The sequence below is a fragment of the Dermacentor silvarum genome, chromosome 6 (assembly GCF_013339745.2).
Source record: "Dermacentor silvarum isolate Dsil-2018 chromosome 6, BIME_Dsil_1.4, whole genome shotgun sequence".
In the NCBI taxonomy this organism is placed as follows: domain Eukaryota; kingdom Metazoa; phylum Arthropoda; class Arachnida; order Ixodida; family Ixodidae; genus Dermacentor; species Dermacentor silvarum.
Window position 1 is genome coordinate 145,596,195 of NC_051159.1, and position 14,719 is coordinate 145,610,913.

Here is a 14,719-nt window from a genome sequence, read left to right on the forward strand (position 1 = left end):
TGTGTGTGCGTTTACATGGGCCTTTTCTGTCTAACCTACACCCTTCAATGCATACAACCTACACACTTTTTACTGACAAATGTAACTGGTGCAGATATCCAGGTCCTCCTGCCAGAATAATAAAGCTCATGCAACTAAATTTCGAGACAAAGCCTAGTAACCACACCACAAGATTATGAAGTGCCTTGCTTTGGTACACAAATCCAGTTAATGAGTGCGGGAGTTTTGCAGAAGTTTGTGTGAACCTTAACGAGTAACAGCAAAAACCATTTGCTATCTATTGCATGCGTTTCGGATGCGATAGCTGTAATGAGCAGCATGAACACAAGAGATGGTTAAATTAATGGCTGTTTTAAGTATGTTCCAACTCACTGCCGGTAACATTCTTTACTCCTTGTAGACGACATATCAGTTGCAACGTATTGCACACGAGTCAAAGCAGAAACCATAATTTGTGTACTCTTATAAGGCAAGAGAGAACATAACATGGTGTAGAGCTTGAATTAAAGTCAATTAAGCTTAAAACGTGAAGTCAATGTCAGACGAGGTAGCTTTCAGACTGTTAGCAAGAAGTCATCTAGTAATTCTTTTTTTGTGGATCCACGCACTATAGGCTGAGATAGCTCCACTGAAGCAAGAAAGCAATGCTGTGGAGTCAGTATAAAGCATGTAAACTTCTGCATAATCAGTACGAAGTGATATGTTTGGAACCCCTATTAAAATTAAAACAATTAACAAAAGGCCATTGTAGAAAAGAAAGGTGAATAATGCTTGGTAAAGAAAGAATTCTTGATAACGTAAGCATCATTCCTGTGACATTTGGATATGTACAAACAACAGATGCAAGTTCTGAAAATATTCTCGATGAGGTGAAGCTCCAATTCACCAAGACGCCGAGTTCAGTAAGCAAACCTAAGTGCACTGAGTGGCAGCAAACAAGGTAGCATATCTTACCGAAAAAATCTATTTCTTCACACGCGCCAAGGATGGTGTACAGTCGCACAGATTCCTAATGCAATGCTCGAGGCTAAGTGCAGCTTGTGTACGGCGCCAAGACGATTCAAAATTGTGACGCAGAGCAGCGGCTGGTTGGGTACTGCAGACACTTAGCTCCTGCCTGAGAAAAAGAACCGACTGTTAATGCGATGTTGCGGCAATGTTTAGCCACTTCCCAATGAAGAGCACCAGAAAAAAACAGCAACACAGCCACATGTTGAACTGCATGTAATGACTTCCACTTCATTTACAAAAAAAAAAAAAAAAGAAAAACAAAGGTGGAGTGGAAGCAGCAGCATTGATTTGATGCACTGGGTCTTTCTGCCCACTGTCCTGCTCAGGAAGGTTACTCAGTAAGGACTGCGATGGTTCCAGCCTGGACCGTACTGGGGTGGGTAGCCAAGGTAGCCTGTGTCATAGCCCAAATAGCTGGCATACTGATCATGAGGTCCATCCTGCCAAGGCGGAAAGGGGCGTTCCAGCACTTGCTCCCTACGAAAACGTTCCACTTCCTCCTCCAATTTTCGACGCTCTTCATTCAAAACCTTCTCCAATTCTTCCCGTTTGTCCTTCTCAAAGTCCAGAAAGCGTTTCCAGCGCTCTGCCACCCTATGCTCCTGTGTGCCTGGTCGTGCAAAACGTGGTCCCATTTCTCGTTCCCGTGCATACCCCCGCCCTCGTCGTGACACTGTCCGTTCAGGGAGGCCCAAAACCCAGTCTCTGTACTCCAGTGGTTCAGCATAAACAGGTCTTGGCTCACTGGTCAGCAGGAAGCAACCCTCGAGACATCGCTTCAACGCAGCTTGGGCGGCCGGCTTGCGTGCAAACTCCACAATGCCCTCACCTACCGAGCGCCCCCTGTCATCCACGATAACCACAGCCCTTTCCACTTCCCCAAAAAGAGAAAAAGCACTTTCCAGTAGTTCATTTGAGACCCATGGTCCAAGATTGCGCACACTGAGGCATGTACCTTGGGTGGCAAACCGCACCTGAATGCGCCGTCCATCCACAAGAGCATCATCAAGTGCTGCTTTAGCAGCCTCGGCTGCTTCGTAGGAAGCCATTTTGACAAAGCCAAAGCCCTTCTCCGAGTTGAGGAATGTCTCTTGTACTTCTCCATGTTCAGAGAAAAGGCGACGCAGCTCCTCTTCTCCCGTACTTGCGGGCAGGTTGCCCACAAACAGACGGCAACGGCCACCTGGCTTCTCGTCTCGTGGTCGCACAGCACCACCCCCATGACCCAACGCTTTAGCCAGCTTGCCCTTGGCATTAGACGCTGGTGTCACACGCAGTCGTCGGCCACGCCTCAAGTTCATGTCCAGGTTGGTCACCACAGCCTCGGCACTCTGCGGGCTATCCATCTTCACAAAGGCAAAGCCCTTTTGGCTGTTCACAAAGACATCCCGTACGGCCCCATAAGGCTCAACCAGTTCTCGTACATCATCCTCGGTCACAGTGTGAGGTAGGTTGCCAATATAGATGCGGCTCCGATCAAGGGCTACATCAGGTGGGGGGTCCTTTGGTCGGTAGATGGGTGGCCGCTGCTGCCGCGGTTCTGCGTTGTCGTGGAAGCTCATGCTGCACCTCCTCCTCCTCCTGGCCGCTCCAAGCCACTAGCACGCACACATACATTCACTTCACTGGTATAACTCAGAACACTTCACAGAGTAAGGCATGCTTTGAAAACCAATAAAATGACCATGTCGATTCAATTTCAACAAGATGTTCACAGATGATGACCAGGAGCAAGAGAAGGGCGAGTGCTACAGATTTCCTCTTAAAGCATTCAATCAAAATTGCGGATGCAAGCGTTGAGCACATTTCTTTCATCATTCAACTGTCCTTGCATAATAACTAGAAATGTTACGAAAATGAACCATTATTCATCTGTTAACTGCTGCAGCATTACTCAAGTACTACAGAAATGCTCATCAGCTTTCAGCATAAAAGGTTCAGCTATGCATATAACCAAGCTTTTATGACAGCTTGCATTAAATCAGGCAGATCTAATTACATCACTTTTCAAATTAGTTATGTGGCAACTAAACTTGAGGAAATTGGCTTGTTACAATACCATAATCTCTTGGTTAATAAAGAGACCGAAACATGCGAGCTTGGTGAAAATTAGTGCTTTACATTGACAGAACTGAACACACTGTCAGATAAGTGGTTCAATGAGGAAATCATTTTTGTATCTGTACACAAACTTTCATAAAACTAGACGAAGAAACACCACTGTGAAGCTTCAGTACTACTGTAGAAGCCCCCTCTTACATGATCCAAGCCAGTATACATAGTTTAGCTGGTATCAAATGTGTGTCAATTCTTGCCTTGAAGGGTGGTGTATATATTTTATTGGTTTGAACTCATGAAAAGGACCAGTAATAAAGGAAAGCAAGTCATGCTTTATTAGATGCAGAAGTCGCCATCCCCTAGGTACAGGGAATGTGCGCTAATGCAGAATGTCGACCTTTCAATAGTGATTGCAGCCTTCACCAGAAAGAGACTCCCTATTCTGAATGTATCTGGATTGAAAATGGTTACAGCTTATGAAAGTGAAGTTGCACACTTTAATGCAAGCACTCGAGACGATGCCCGTCATTGAATGTACTTCTGTGTCAAATAGAAAATGTGCATAAATGCGATTCCAGCACATATATATTTTTTTTCTGTGCCTTGATGCATTAAAGGAAGTCAGTTTAGACATATTCTTTCAAATTGCATTTATCTGGCATAAGTAAAGCAGATTATTAGCTAAGGATAGTGAACTGCAATGCCAATGGTACCAATGTAATGCCATGAATTTCCCTGTATACTAACCCTATTTCAGTAGTCTTATAAGTATGTAAAATTTGCTAGTGGAGTGTTCGCTTATTTTTAAATAAGTCACCGTTCACTTACAAAACCCTGAACATATCAAATTGTATGAAATCGCAATAAGCTGGTACAGTAATTTCAATGTAGCGTTACCAACAATCACTCTGGCCTTTCCTGGCCTACGAAGTCCAAGATATAACGGGAATTCCGTAATAACCTAGATTGCTTGAGATGTGTCTAAAGGAAACATTGTCGGTGAATTCAATAATTTGTTTTGCAGCAATACCCGTAGCACAGATTCATTCCCTCACATATGGTTTACCTATTGGAGGAGCGTTTGTGCGACATTTTAACGACTAATACAGCAGTACATTGTATAAAAGACCACCTGGACTGACTATGCCCTAACACCCCACTCGAAAAAAGTTTTCTTCAGACCAATGCAGTGTTTCACGTAGGCTGCTACTGAGCATTTCAAGTTAACTGCAAATTTATCATTAACTGGCTCAGCATTGAAGACGAAAAATGTCAACTCATGTCTGCTTTTCCAGTTGATAAACAAGCTCAAAGCATGTACTATCAGGAGTGAAGTCTGAATACCCCACACGACATCCCAAAAATACCATGGCAGTGGCAGTTTGACTGCGCTTAACATTGCTTACACACCTCAGGACGCTGCTATATTTGACTTCAAAGAGTACACCAAGGTTGCAAGAATATTAGTATCTAGTTTTTTGCAACAACAGTATAGAAATTGTTCATAAGTGACACCTAATACTAAGGGTAATTTGTGCATTGGATCTACCACTGACATAGGCATAAGAAAGCCTACATCAATTTGGCCAACTGGGGGCTAAAAAGATCACGCTGAACACACAAGTACACCGAACCCCAACGCCTTCCAAATGAGATTGGTAGTAGCAAATGTTATTCTTTCCAGTGCTTCGCTTATGCTACGCAACTTGCATCATCGAAAAATTAATCTGCATTCAGTTACTAAAACCAAAAGAGGAATAGCCTGCCTGAAAGGTAGTCATGAGAACTAGTCTAGAAGAGACTACATAACCATGACTGCTTGCTCTATATGGTGGTTACTTGACATAAGCAAAACTGGCTAGCCTGATTCTAGGTAGCATTTAAGCTTGACATAAATGCACAATACAATTGGCAAAGCCAGCCTGTCACAGTCACAGCCCATTGCAGCTGCAGTCAGTTATAATATGAAACAGACCAAAAGTAAGGATTTTGGCATTAAGATACACTGGCTCTAAACCAGTTAAATAACCGAATTTTTGCAGCTCGGACTCCATGGCCCAAAGGTATGTTGTGAGCTGCAACCTCTGCATGCATAAGAAGGCTAACACTCCTGCGGATGCTGCAGCTCTAAGATCACAATATATTTACCTTACGTCCTCCCTGGGGTGGCCACCCTAGAAGAAAAAGTTTCTTCTTCAAACATGGCACTGTTTGCTGTGTAAGCTACACATGAGCAACGGGTAATGAAGTGCGTGCATGATTGGGTGGTTGGAGCAATATTATGAGCGCCCCTTTTAGATGTAGTCATTACCAGATGATTTGTGTTTGCATGTCAGACTATTCTGCTTTCGAACATTAATGGAGTAAGCACTGCGCGTACTCTTCCATTCAGATTTTAAGCCAACAATCTTCCAGCCATTTCTAACAAGTCAGTCAACTCATTCATACAGCGACTACTGTACATGAAACCAAAAGCTTTTGGGCAAAATAATAACACATCTGCTTCTGTTCAAGTCTGGGGCATCCTACAAAACCAAGTTCAATGGTTTCTTTGTCATTTCCACACACCATGGACGAATGGTCACCATCGATAAACATGATGCAGCAAACTAGCACTATAAGCCATTTTATCTTAAGCGATGATTTAATGCATCCCCTTTGAAACGGGGCGGTGACAAATCTAGCATTTTTGTATAAATCTCCTTAATCTTTTTCTTTACCCTTCAAAATATACTTAGTACCGCTACCTATGACTAAGGGCCGTATCGATCTCTTCCCCCCACCAATACTCGTTAACTTCTGCTTATCTCGACTGCTGACCGGTTGATGCTTCCGCCTACATTAAATGTAATTTATATAGGCGCAGGGACACCAAGCAAGCAGGTACTGAACTAAAACGGCACACTCAACGTACGCCACTTGAGGCGACGCTTGAAAGCGAGTGGGCAGAGCCGCAAGCACCGTGCCCAACAGCGGTGCAGTTCGGCCGTTGTGCATGGCAGATTTTTGTTCTTTTGCGTACGTCAAGGACACCGACTCTTATGCAAGTTTAATGACCTCCAACACTACAATTCGGTCGTTTGGGCACCAGTTTTAAACGTGAAATCTGCGTAATGCCAAAATGTTCATACACGGACGCTAAGCTTATCGTTTTTCACGCCACATAGGCGGCTTGCAGTACAAGATGCAAGGCGCGGCCAAAAAATTCCAGGGACGCGGAGACACCGGTACCTGCGCCATATTCTTGCGGTCTTCCCTTCCTCGAGCTGCGTTAGTGTCATTCACCTGTTCCATGCAGGGTAACTGGAAGCGGCGAGAACTTCATTTTTAGAAACTTTAGAATTAATGCGTACAGCGTAACATTACCGCAGAACCGAACTTGCGCCTTGCGGCCGTTGTGCGGGGGGCGTCTGAACGCGAACCGGCGTTCGGTCACAGTAGTTAGGCTTAAGCAAACCGATGTATCCTATCACGCTTAAACTACCAGTAGCAGACAAAAAGAAAGCAGCTCAAAATATTTGCGACGTTATTCAGTGTGTTGAGTTTGTGGGCGGTCTAAGCAAACTTCTGTACTATCAGTGCAAGTTTGGTTACTAACACTAATGTGCACGAAAAGTAACAGTATACAAAACCGAGCAGAACAGAATATCATTGCATCTAAATAGCACGCTCCGGCAGCTATCCCGAAAAACTAACCTGAAAAATGCGGAAAAATAACGACCAATATATATCAAGTGAAACGTAGGGTAAGGATGATTAAGCACCAGAACGAGAGTCTCATGTCCCGTCGTTTCCACTGCGCAGCAATGGCGGCCGGATGAACAATAACGACCGGGCAAGAATGCCGGTCGCATATTACAGAAACGCAGCAGAACGAACAGCGAATCGGATTCATAACATTTATAACACTTACCTTCCCGGTTCTGTTTCACGACCTTATCTCCAGTCTTGGCCAAAGAAATTTGCCGGTTCTGAAGACGAATACCACACGTTAGCACAGTATGGCGGAGAATCCTCGACGAGAAGACGCGGAGTGCGCAGGCGCAGGAAACGTAGCCCAATGTTACGCACAAGAAAAACAAGTTCTTTGTCTTTATCAAAAAAGTGCCTTAATTACAGCAATTAATGACTGTTTAACAGAAACAAATACATAAAAGCTAATCTGAATGATCACTGTTACTTGAGGCACTTCACTAATTGCGGCACGCAGACAATACAACAACGTCGTTAAATGTTACCGCCCCATTCGGCGACTCTTTCTGTGCTCTTTCTTTATGTATACTTGCGTAAAAAGTAGTTACCCAAAAGTAACAATATGACCAGTAATTGTTACAAAAGAGAGATGAAAAAGAAGTTTCACCGTAATAAGTTTCTCTTGCTAAGCGAACATTTTTTGAAACCTATAGTTGATGAAATAGCTCTTTTTAAAGTAAAGCTGCCCCAAAGAGAATGGCGGTAGGAAATAGTGTGTTTATAGTTTACGTCACGCCTTGCTTGCACGCTTTCGCAAACAGCGCACGCTGTGTACTTTCATCCTTCCGGTGCTTCCGGCGTCCTACGGTTCACGATCGCTTCGGTGCGGCGAAGATGATTTCGTGTTGACGTGCCGGGCTGCGTGTGGCTTTCGTGACCTGTGATGTGTACAGCGTACTTTAGTTTGCTCACTTCGAACTGTGAACATCTGTGACGGGTGTCCCTACACGGGCATTCGAAATGCACACTTTTATCATACTCGGCATCAATGTGATGATGTCAACTTTCGCTCATCTAGTCACGCTCAACTTAATACCTCGTTTCAGAGCAATGTTTATTAAAGCCGGACTAGCAGGTGTCGACATGAGCAAAACAACCAAAGCCAAGGTGTAAGTTATTCCTTTTTGGCGCTACGAAAGAAACATTTCATCAGCTGATCGAGTGATCTGTGTGTAAGCGACGCAGTATCTTCAGAAAGGAGCAACGTGGCAATGCTGTTTTCACACGATAACGAAAAAAAGAGAGCTACTTGTAAATGTGGTAGATCTGTGCGTTCATAGCCCAGAAATTTCACCCTAGCTTGTTGAAAGCACGAATTTGCCATATTTTCGTTTCAGGCCCGAGACATCGTGAGATTCTCAACAATTTTTCAACGCAGTTTTAGCATCATTGATAGGTCATGCGTTGTGCTAATCAAACAAGGGTACATTAGTTAGAAAGAAAACCGCCAGTTGTGCACCATCCATCAGCGGTAGCAGCATTTTAAAACCTAACTGCACAACGCGAAGTAGTAGGGTTTTTTTTTTTTTTTTTTTTTTTTTTTCGCACATACCCAGCATTGCAGTTTTAATCATGCAGTTACCTCATGCTGTGTGTTCTTTATTCGAGTTGTGTAAGCAAGGACCCGCATTCACGTGTGCCGCCGTATTTTCTGTCTCATTTTTCTTTCAGGCCAGAGTCCGTTGGAGTGATATCATCGACGGTCTTCTTAATTACTATGTTCCTCTTCATCCCTGTACCTTTTTTCAACTATCTGACTGAATCCTCCAGCTTTCCACACAGTGATGTAAGTGTGTTGCCCTGTTGTCATTACTTGGTAGGCAAAATCGCTTTATCACCAAGTTTAGGCTCAACGGATGTCATATATATCATGCACTTACGAAATCAACCTGGCTGATTTTCCTTTTCCTTCTTCAGATTAATAACTGTGTAACAGCTCGTGCTGCAACAGCAGTCTGCTATAGTATGCTTCTTTCATGTATTGCACATAAGCCTGCACTCTCTGAACAGTGCTGTACTTTGCTGATCATCAGAGTGTGCAAATGTTTGAATACAACTCCAACACTTCTGTCGCACAGGCTGAGTATATACAATTATTGGACACCTACTGGCCATAAAAGGGGACCATTGTAAACCAACTGGGAACTGAGCGAATACTTCACGTTTCGTTCATTTACAAGTAGCACAGCTGAACAGGCTTCGAAATAGTATTGCACTTACTAAAGTAAATATAAAGGATTATTTTTTTACTGCCATTCCTGGTTTCTTTCTCATTTCTGTTCGCTTTGAGAAGCGTAAAAATGTTTGGCATTCACTATGATATCTGAAGCGCAAGACAGAGGTAATTGGAGATCGCAGGGAGAGGCCTTTGTCCTGCAGTGGACATAAAATATAGGCTGATGATGATGATGATATCTGAAGCCCATTTTTTAAATTTCGCTATTCAAACATCCCTAATATTCATTTAAAAAGTGTTGCATAGTAGTGCGTACACATTGACATTCGTTTAACATGGTACTGACTCTGCACAGGACAAGTTCACAGCACTGCCTGCACTTTCTGATGAGCTAGCACAAGCTTTGTGCAGGAGTGTAGTGCTTGCACTAGACAGCCGGGAACCACTTTATGAAGTACAGGGTGTCTAATGGACACCAGTTCTGTCAAATACTTTGTCCCTGGGAGGTTCGTCAACAGAAGGAATAAAACTCTGCATTGAGTTTTCTTAAGTTTCGATATAGTAAAAGCACCAGAAGAATTCTATACTGACCTGTACAGTACCCAGAGCAGCCACGCTACCAACATTCAAAGTAGCGATGAACAGGAAACAGAGGCTCCTTCTATACCTAGCAATGAAGTTAGAAGGGCCTTGCAAGACATGACCTGGGAAAAAGTGGCAGGAGAAGATGGCATAACAGTCGATTTAATCAAACATTGAGGAGATATGATGCTTGAAAAGCTTGTGGCCCTTTACGCAATGCCTCACGACTTCAAAGTGTACCAGAGAGCTGGAAGAGTGCCAACAATATATTAATCCATAAGAAGGGAGACATTAAAGAATTGGAGAATTATAGGCCCATTAGCTTGCTTTCAGTACTGTATAAAATATTCCCTAAGATAATTTCCAATAAAATCAGGGCACTACTTCAATCAACCGAGAGAACAGGCTGGCTTCAGGAAAGTATATTCTACAATGGATCGCATCCATGTCATCAATCAGGTAATCGAGAAATCTGCGGAGTACAATCAACTTCTATATATGGCTTTCCTAGATTATGAAAATCATTTGATTCAGTGGATATACCAGCAGTCATAGAGGCATTGCGTTATCTAGGAGTACAGGAGGCATACGTGAATATCTTGGCAAATATCTACAAAGATTCCACTGCTACCTTGGTTCTCCACAAGAAAAGTAGAAAGTTAGCTATCAAAAAATGGTGCAGGCAAGGAGAGACAATCTCTCCAATGCTATTCAAGGCATGCTTAGAAGAAGTATTCGAGCTCTTAGATCGGGAAGGCTAAGGAGTGAGGATCAACGGCGAATATCTCGGCAACCTTCGGTTTACAGATGACATTGTCCTATTCAGCAACAATGGGTACGAATTACAACAAATGATTGATGACCTTAACCGAGAAAGTGTAAAAGTTGGTTTGAATATTAATGTGCAGAAGACAAAGATAATGTTCAATAGCCTGGCAAGGGAACAAGAATTCAGGATTGCCAGTCAGCCTATAGAGTCTGTAAAGGTGTACGTTTTTCTAGGTCAATTACTCACAGGGGACCCTGATCATGCGAAGGAAATTTTCTGAAGAATAAAATTGAGTTAGAGTGCATACAGCAGGCATCGCCAAATCCTGACTGGCAGCTTACCACTGACGTTGAAAAGAAAAGTGTACAATCATTGCCTTCTACCGGTGCTAACATATGGGGCAGAAACTTGGAGGTTAACAAAGAGCGATGGAACGAAAAATGTTAGGCATAACAGGAAGAGAGAAAACGGGGATAGCAGATATTCTAGTTGGTATTAAGAGAAGAAAATGGAGCTGGCAGGCCATGTAATGCTTAGGGTAGATAACTGGTGGACCATTAGGGTTACAGAATCGGTGCCATGGGAAGGGAAGCGCAGTTGAGGATGGCAGACATTATGTGGAGTTATGTAACTAGGAAATTTGCAGGCATAAGTTGGAATTAGCTAGCGCGAAACAGGGGTAATTGGAGATTGCAGGGAGAGGCCTTCATCCTGCAGTGGACATAAAGAAATAGCCTGATGATGATGAAGTTAAAGACACTGCAGCACATATTTCCAATTCAGGTGTGCATTGCAATAGCATGTTGTTGCTCAACTTTGAAATGTTGCACTGCTGTTAACTTTTACTTTGTCTAAGTGTTTAAATGCTAAACTAGACCGTAAAGGAACATTTGCGATAAGTTATCTGGGCAAATTCTGCATTGCAGTCAGTAAGTGGTGATTGCATAGGGAATGTTCCAAAGAAGAAACAAAATTTTTCATACTGGTTTCAGTATGGCCTTCTTCACCAGTAGCTAGGAAACCTGTGCCAAGCTTAAAAGGACAGTAAAGAGGAACACTAAATCAATTTAGATTGATAACATATTATTTTATAGCTCGTATTTTTTAACAGCGGAGCTGTTTAAGCCGGCCGTAATTTGTGCTGCGAGCCGCAAAACCTCCCCAAGCTATGACGTCACTCCGTTGCCTAGCAACCCCATACCAGCTGTGCAATAGCTTTGCAAGACTCCACACCTAGACACTACTTAAAAGCGGAGCTGTTTAAGCCGGCCATAATTTGTGCCGCACGCCACAAAACCTCGCTGAGCAATGACGTCATTTTGTTGCCTAGCAGCCATATACCAGCTGTGCGATAGTTTCGCAAGACTCTACGCCTAGACACTGCGCACTGCGCGTCTGCTCCGCTTGCCATAAACATTCCGTGTAGCAGGTGTGAAGGCGGGCGGGTTGCTAGTGTGCGGGCGGTAGTAGCAGCCATGGGAAGACCGAGCAAACCTTAGCAAAAATTAGCAAAACCTTGCAAAACTTAGCAATACCTACAAAAAAAATTGTAAAATCTAGCAAAACTTAGCAAAACCTACGAAAAACCTAGCGAGAACTTAGTAAAACTACAAGAACTACATGATCGTCGCTTCGCTGTCCTTAAGCCTTGCACGCCTTAGCGCTAGCTTTTTCAATTTTTTCATTAATCTGGCAGAAAATTTTTAGTTAATACTAAACGAAATGAAGGCCAAACTCTAATTCCTAAATGTTGCACGAAATTTACAGTGCCAGTGTGGCAATGTAACGTCATGGATTTCAGTGCATCTTGTATTGCGCCATTTGGGCACAGAAAAGGCTCTTGAGACTTGTTTGGTTAGCTTTCAGAGCCCAATGTAGTTTTTCTTTGCAGATAAATTGTTCAATAAGCATGAGTAATGCCATCAAATCCATGATATCACAGTTAGCTGGTGTAGAAACCTCGGAGTGCTATTACCCATCTTTTGTTCTAGCATCTTTCTTTGCCTATCAAGATTCCTGTCACGCTAAAAGCAGCCACTTTGCAATTGCAGAAATGTAACTTACTATAGTTGACTGTTGTCAAAACAAAGCAGCATCCGACAGAAAAATGCTTTCATTATATCCACTATTTGTTATGAACAGGTATTCGCTACACAATGATTTTGATAAGAAACATTTAAAATTTACTGTATCCAATAATTTGTTATATCCATGTTCATTGTGGGAATATGAAGTGGCGAATCCCAACATAGGGCACAATAAGCTGGTTTATTCTTTCACTGAATCAATGAGAGGTGTAAAATGCAGTAGAACAGTGCTGAAGTGCTCATGCCGAGGCCAAGAAGGCGCGTCCGCAGTCATGGAAGCAGTGTCTTGGGTGGGGGGGGGAGGGGGGGGGCAAAGTGGTGATGCGGCGGTGGTGGCAACAAGAATCATCACACTCATTATATTGAGTTTTGACTGTATAAAGCTTCACTTAATATTCCTCTTCACTGTCCCTTTATTGATGCTACCATTCCTCCTCGTGCAGTTTGTTGAGCTTCTGGCTGCCCTACTGTCCATCTGCTGCATGCTGCTGCTGGGCTTTGCGGACGACGTGCTGGACCTCAAGTGGCGGGACAAGCTGCTGTTGCCGACATTGGCATCCTTGCCATTGCTTGTCGTCTATTATGTCACCTTCAACAACACGACCATCATTGTGCCCAAGCCCCTCCGCTTTGTGTTTGGCAATGACCTGTGGCTCGGTCAGTTTTGACACAGATGGCTTTAGCCAGTATTGTCAGTTTGGCTAGTTTTCACTGTCACCCTGAAACGTTCAGCATTGTAACCTGACGTGCACAAGGCAGGGAAATCTATCTCTAGCAAAGACGGAAGGACAGCACAGAAGCAGCCATGTTCTCTTTTGTGTGCCATGGTACTGCATGGCACTGCCAGTTTGGAGAAAGAAAAAGATAGTGCACATGATGTCAAGCCACACACACGGCTGTTCGTGTTTTATTCGTGTGTGATGGTACACAACTCTCACTGAACCCAGGCGCAGCGTGTTGTTTGTGACGAATGCGGGAGTTGGTGGCTGTAAAATGCAGAAGTAGAGCAGCCGCAGACTCGGCAGCAATTTTAGGGCATTGCCAGGCCACCGACAGCTTACGATACTTTCAAACTGCCTCATCAGACGAGTTACTAGTAGCATTGTGCGATCACAGATTTCTGCCTAATCAGTCTTGAATGATAAGTAAATTTGAATTCTTATCTAAAGATATTTTGTTATGTCCATTTTTATACTCCATTTCATACATAGCAGGGAACGCTGCGAAGGCCAGAGAGACTACTCTCACTGCTCTTATCTGTGACCAAAAATAGTGGGTCACACCTCAAAGAAAGATATAGGTACGCATCGTGTAATGCGATGAAAAATTAAGTCTCGTACATTTATGTTGCAAAATATGATCTATTTATTACATGAAATGTCAAAGATCTGAACCTATTTGCCACCTAATGAGCGGAGTGAGATGTTTCAGCGGCGGTTCACAGTGCATCAATTGTGTTTGCGACCAAAACATAGCATGCCCCTTACTGGAAACACAAAAGTGCTCAAATAATACGTCATTTGATGTGAACTTTCGTGCACAAATAGCGGTTTTAACATACGAAGTCGTTATTCCCTAGGAAGTGTCACAGATCAAAAACAACTCCACTGCAAAATGTGCGGAGTGAGACTGCTATGACCGCACCACTTGTGTAACTTCTACAGCTTTGCCCGCTATGCCTGAAATGGAGTATAGGAAATATTTCATTTGTTGAAATGAAATTTTAAATTCATGTATTTCTTTGGAAATTTCAAGGTAATTTATCATCGTATCATTATATTTAGGGTCATTCCAAGTCAACTGTCCTAACTGTGGCGCTCGAGAAAAATTATTTCTCTAAAAAAAATTACACGAAAATTACACTCACATAAGCATTATTTGCACAGTATTTTCTCCGAATATTTTGAGCGTAAGAAAACTTTTTGGGCATGTGAGGGCCATTTGAATTTCATGACATGGTGAAAAAACATGTAAAAAAAATTTGCCAACAATCGACTGTTTTGTGCATTTTTTTTGAAGTTTTGTTTTTGTGTTGCCCAAACATTGTTCTTTCATTATGAAACAGTTTCATAAAATAACTTTATGTGTGTTGCTCCTTACCACCGAGGTGAAAATGTGCAAATAAAGTGTTTCTGGAAAAATTTTCTCAAAATACGGTCAGGGAAGGAAGCCTGCAATTACTTTTATAGAACTTTCCCCAAGACGTGTTATCTTCTAAAATTTTATTTTCGCCCATGGGCAGTGCACAGAGAGAGAGAGAGAAACGTTTATTATTGAAACAGT

The 14,719-nt window shown here is 42.9% G+C and overlaps 2 protein-coding genes across 5 annotated transcripts in view; one reads left to right on the plus strand and one right to left on the minus strand.

The window, feature by feature from the left end:
- The window catches only part of LOC119456147 (paraspeckle component 1), a 46,393-nt gene extending 39,068 nt beyond the window's left edge, over positions 1 to 7,325 (minus strand). The window contains exons 1-3 of one of the 3 annotated variants that reach the window (XR_005193069.2): positions 6,983 to 7,325; positions 5,218 to 5,243; positions 955 to 1,117 (exon numbers count right to left, since the gene is read on the minus strand). The gene's annotated coding sequence lies outside the window, so the exon portion shown is untranslated. The remainder of the gene's footprint in view (positions 1 to 954; positions 1,118 to 5,217; positions 5,244 to 6,982) is intronic. The other 2 variants (XM_037717762.2, XM_037717764.2) reach the window with 2 other exon arrangements.
- Positions 7,326 to 7,560: 235 nt separating this feature from the next.
- LOC119456151 (UDP-N-acetylglucosamine--dolichyl-phosphate N-acetylglucosaminephosphotransferase-like) overlaps positions 7,561 to 14,719 on the plus strand; it is a 32,675-nt gene continuing 25,516 nt past the window's right edge. Inside the window, exons 1-3 of one of the 2 annotated variants that reach the window (XM_037717769.2) lie at positions 7,561 to 7,931; positions 8,494 to 8,608; positions 12,880 to 13,093. In XM_037717769.2, the coding sequence (XP_037573697.1) occupies positions 7,783 to 7,931; positions 8,494 to 8,608; positions 12,880 to 13,093 (478 nt within the window). In that variant the 5' untranslated portion in view covers positions 7,561 to 7,782. Of the gene's footprint in view, positions 7,932 to 8,054; positions 8,172 to 8,493; positions 8,609 to 12,879; positions 13,094 to 14,719 lie in introns of those variants that run through there. The other variant, XM_049669566.1, reaches the window with a different exon arrangement.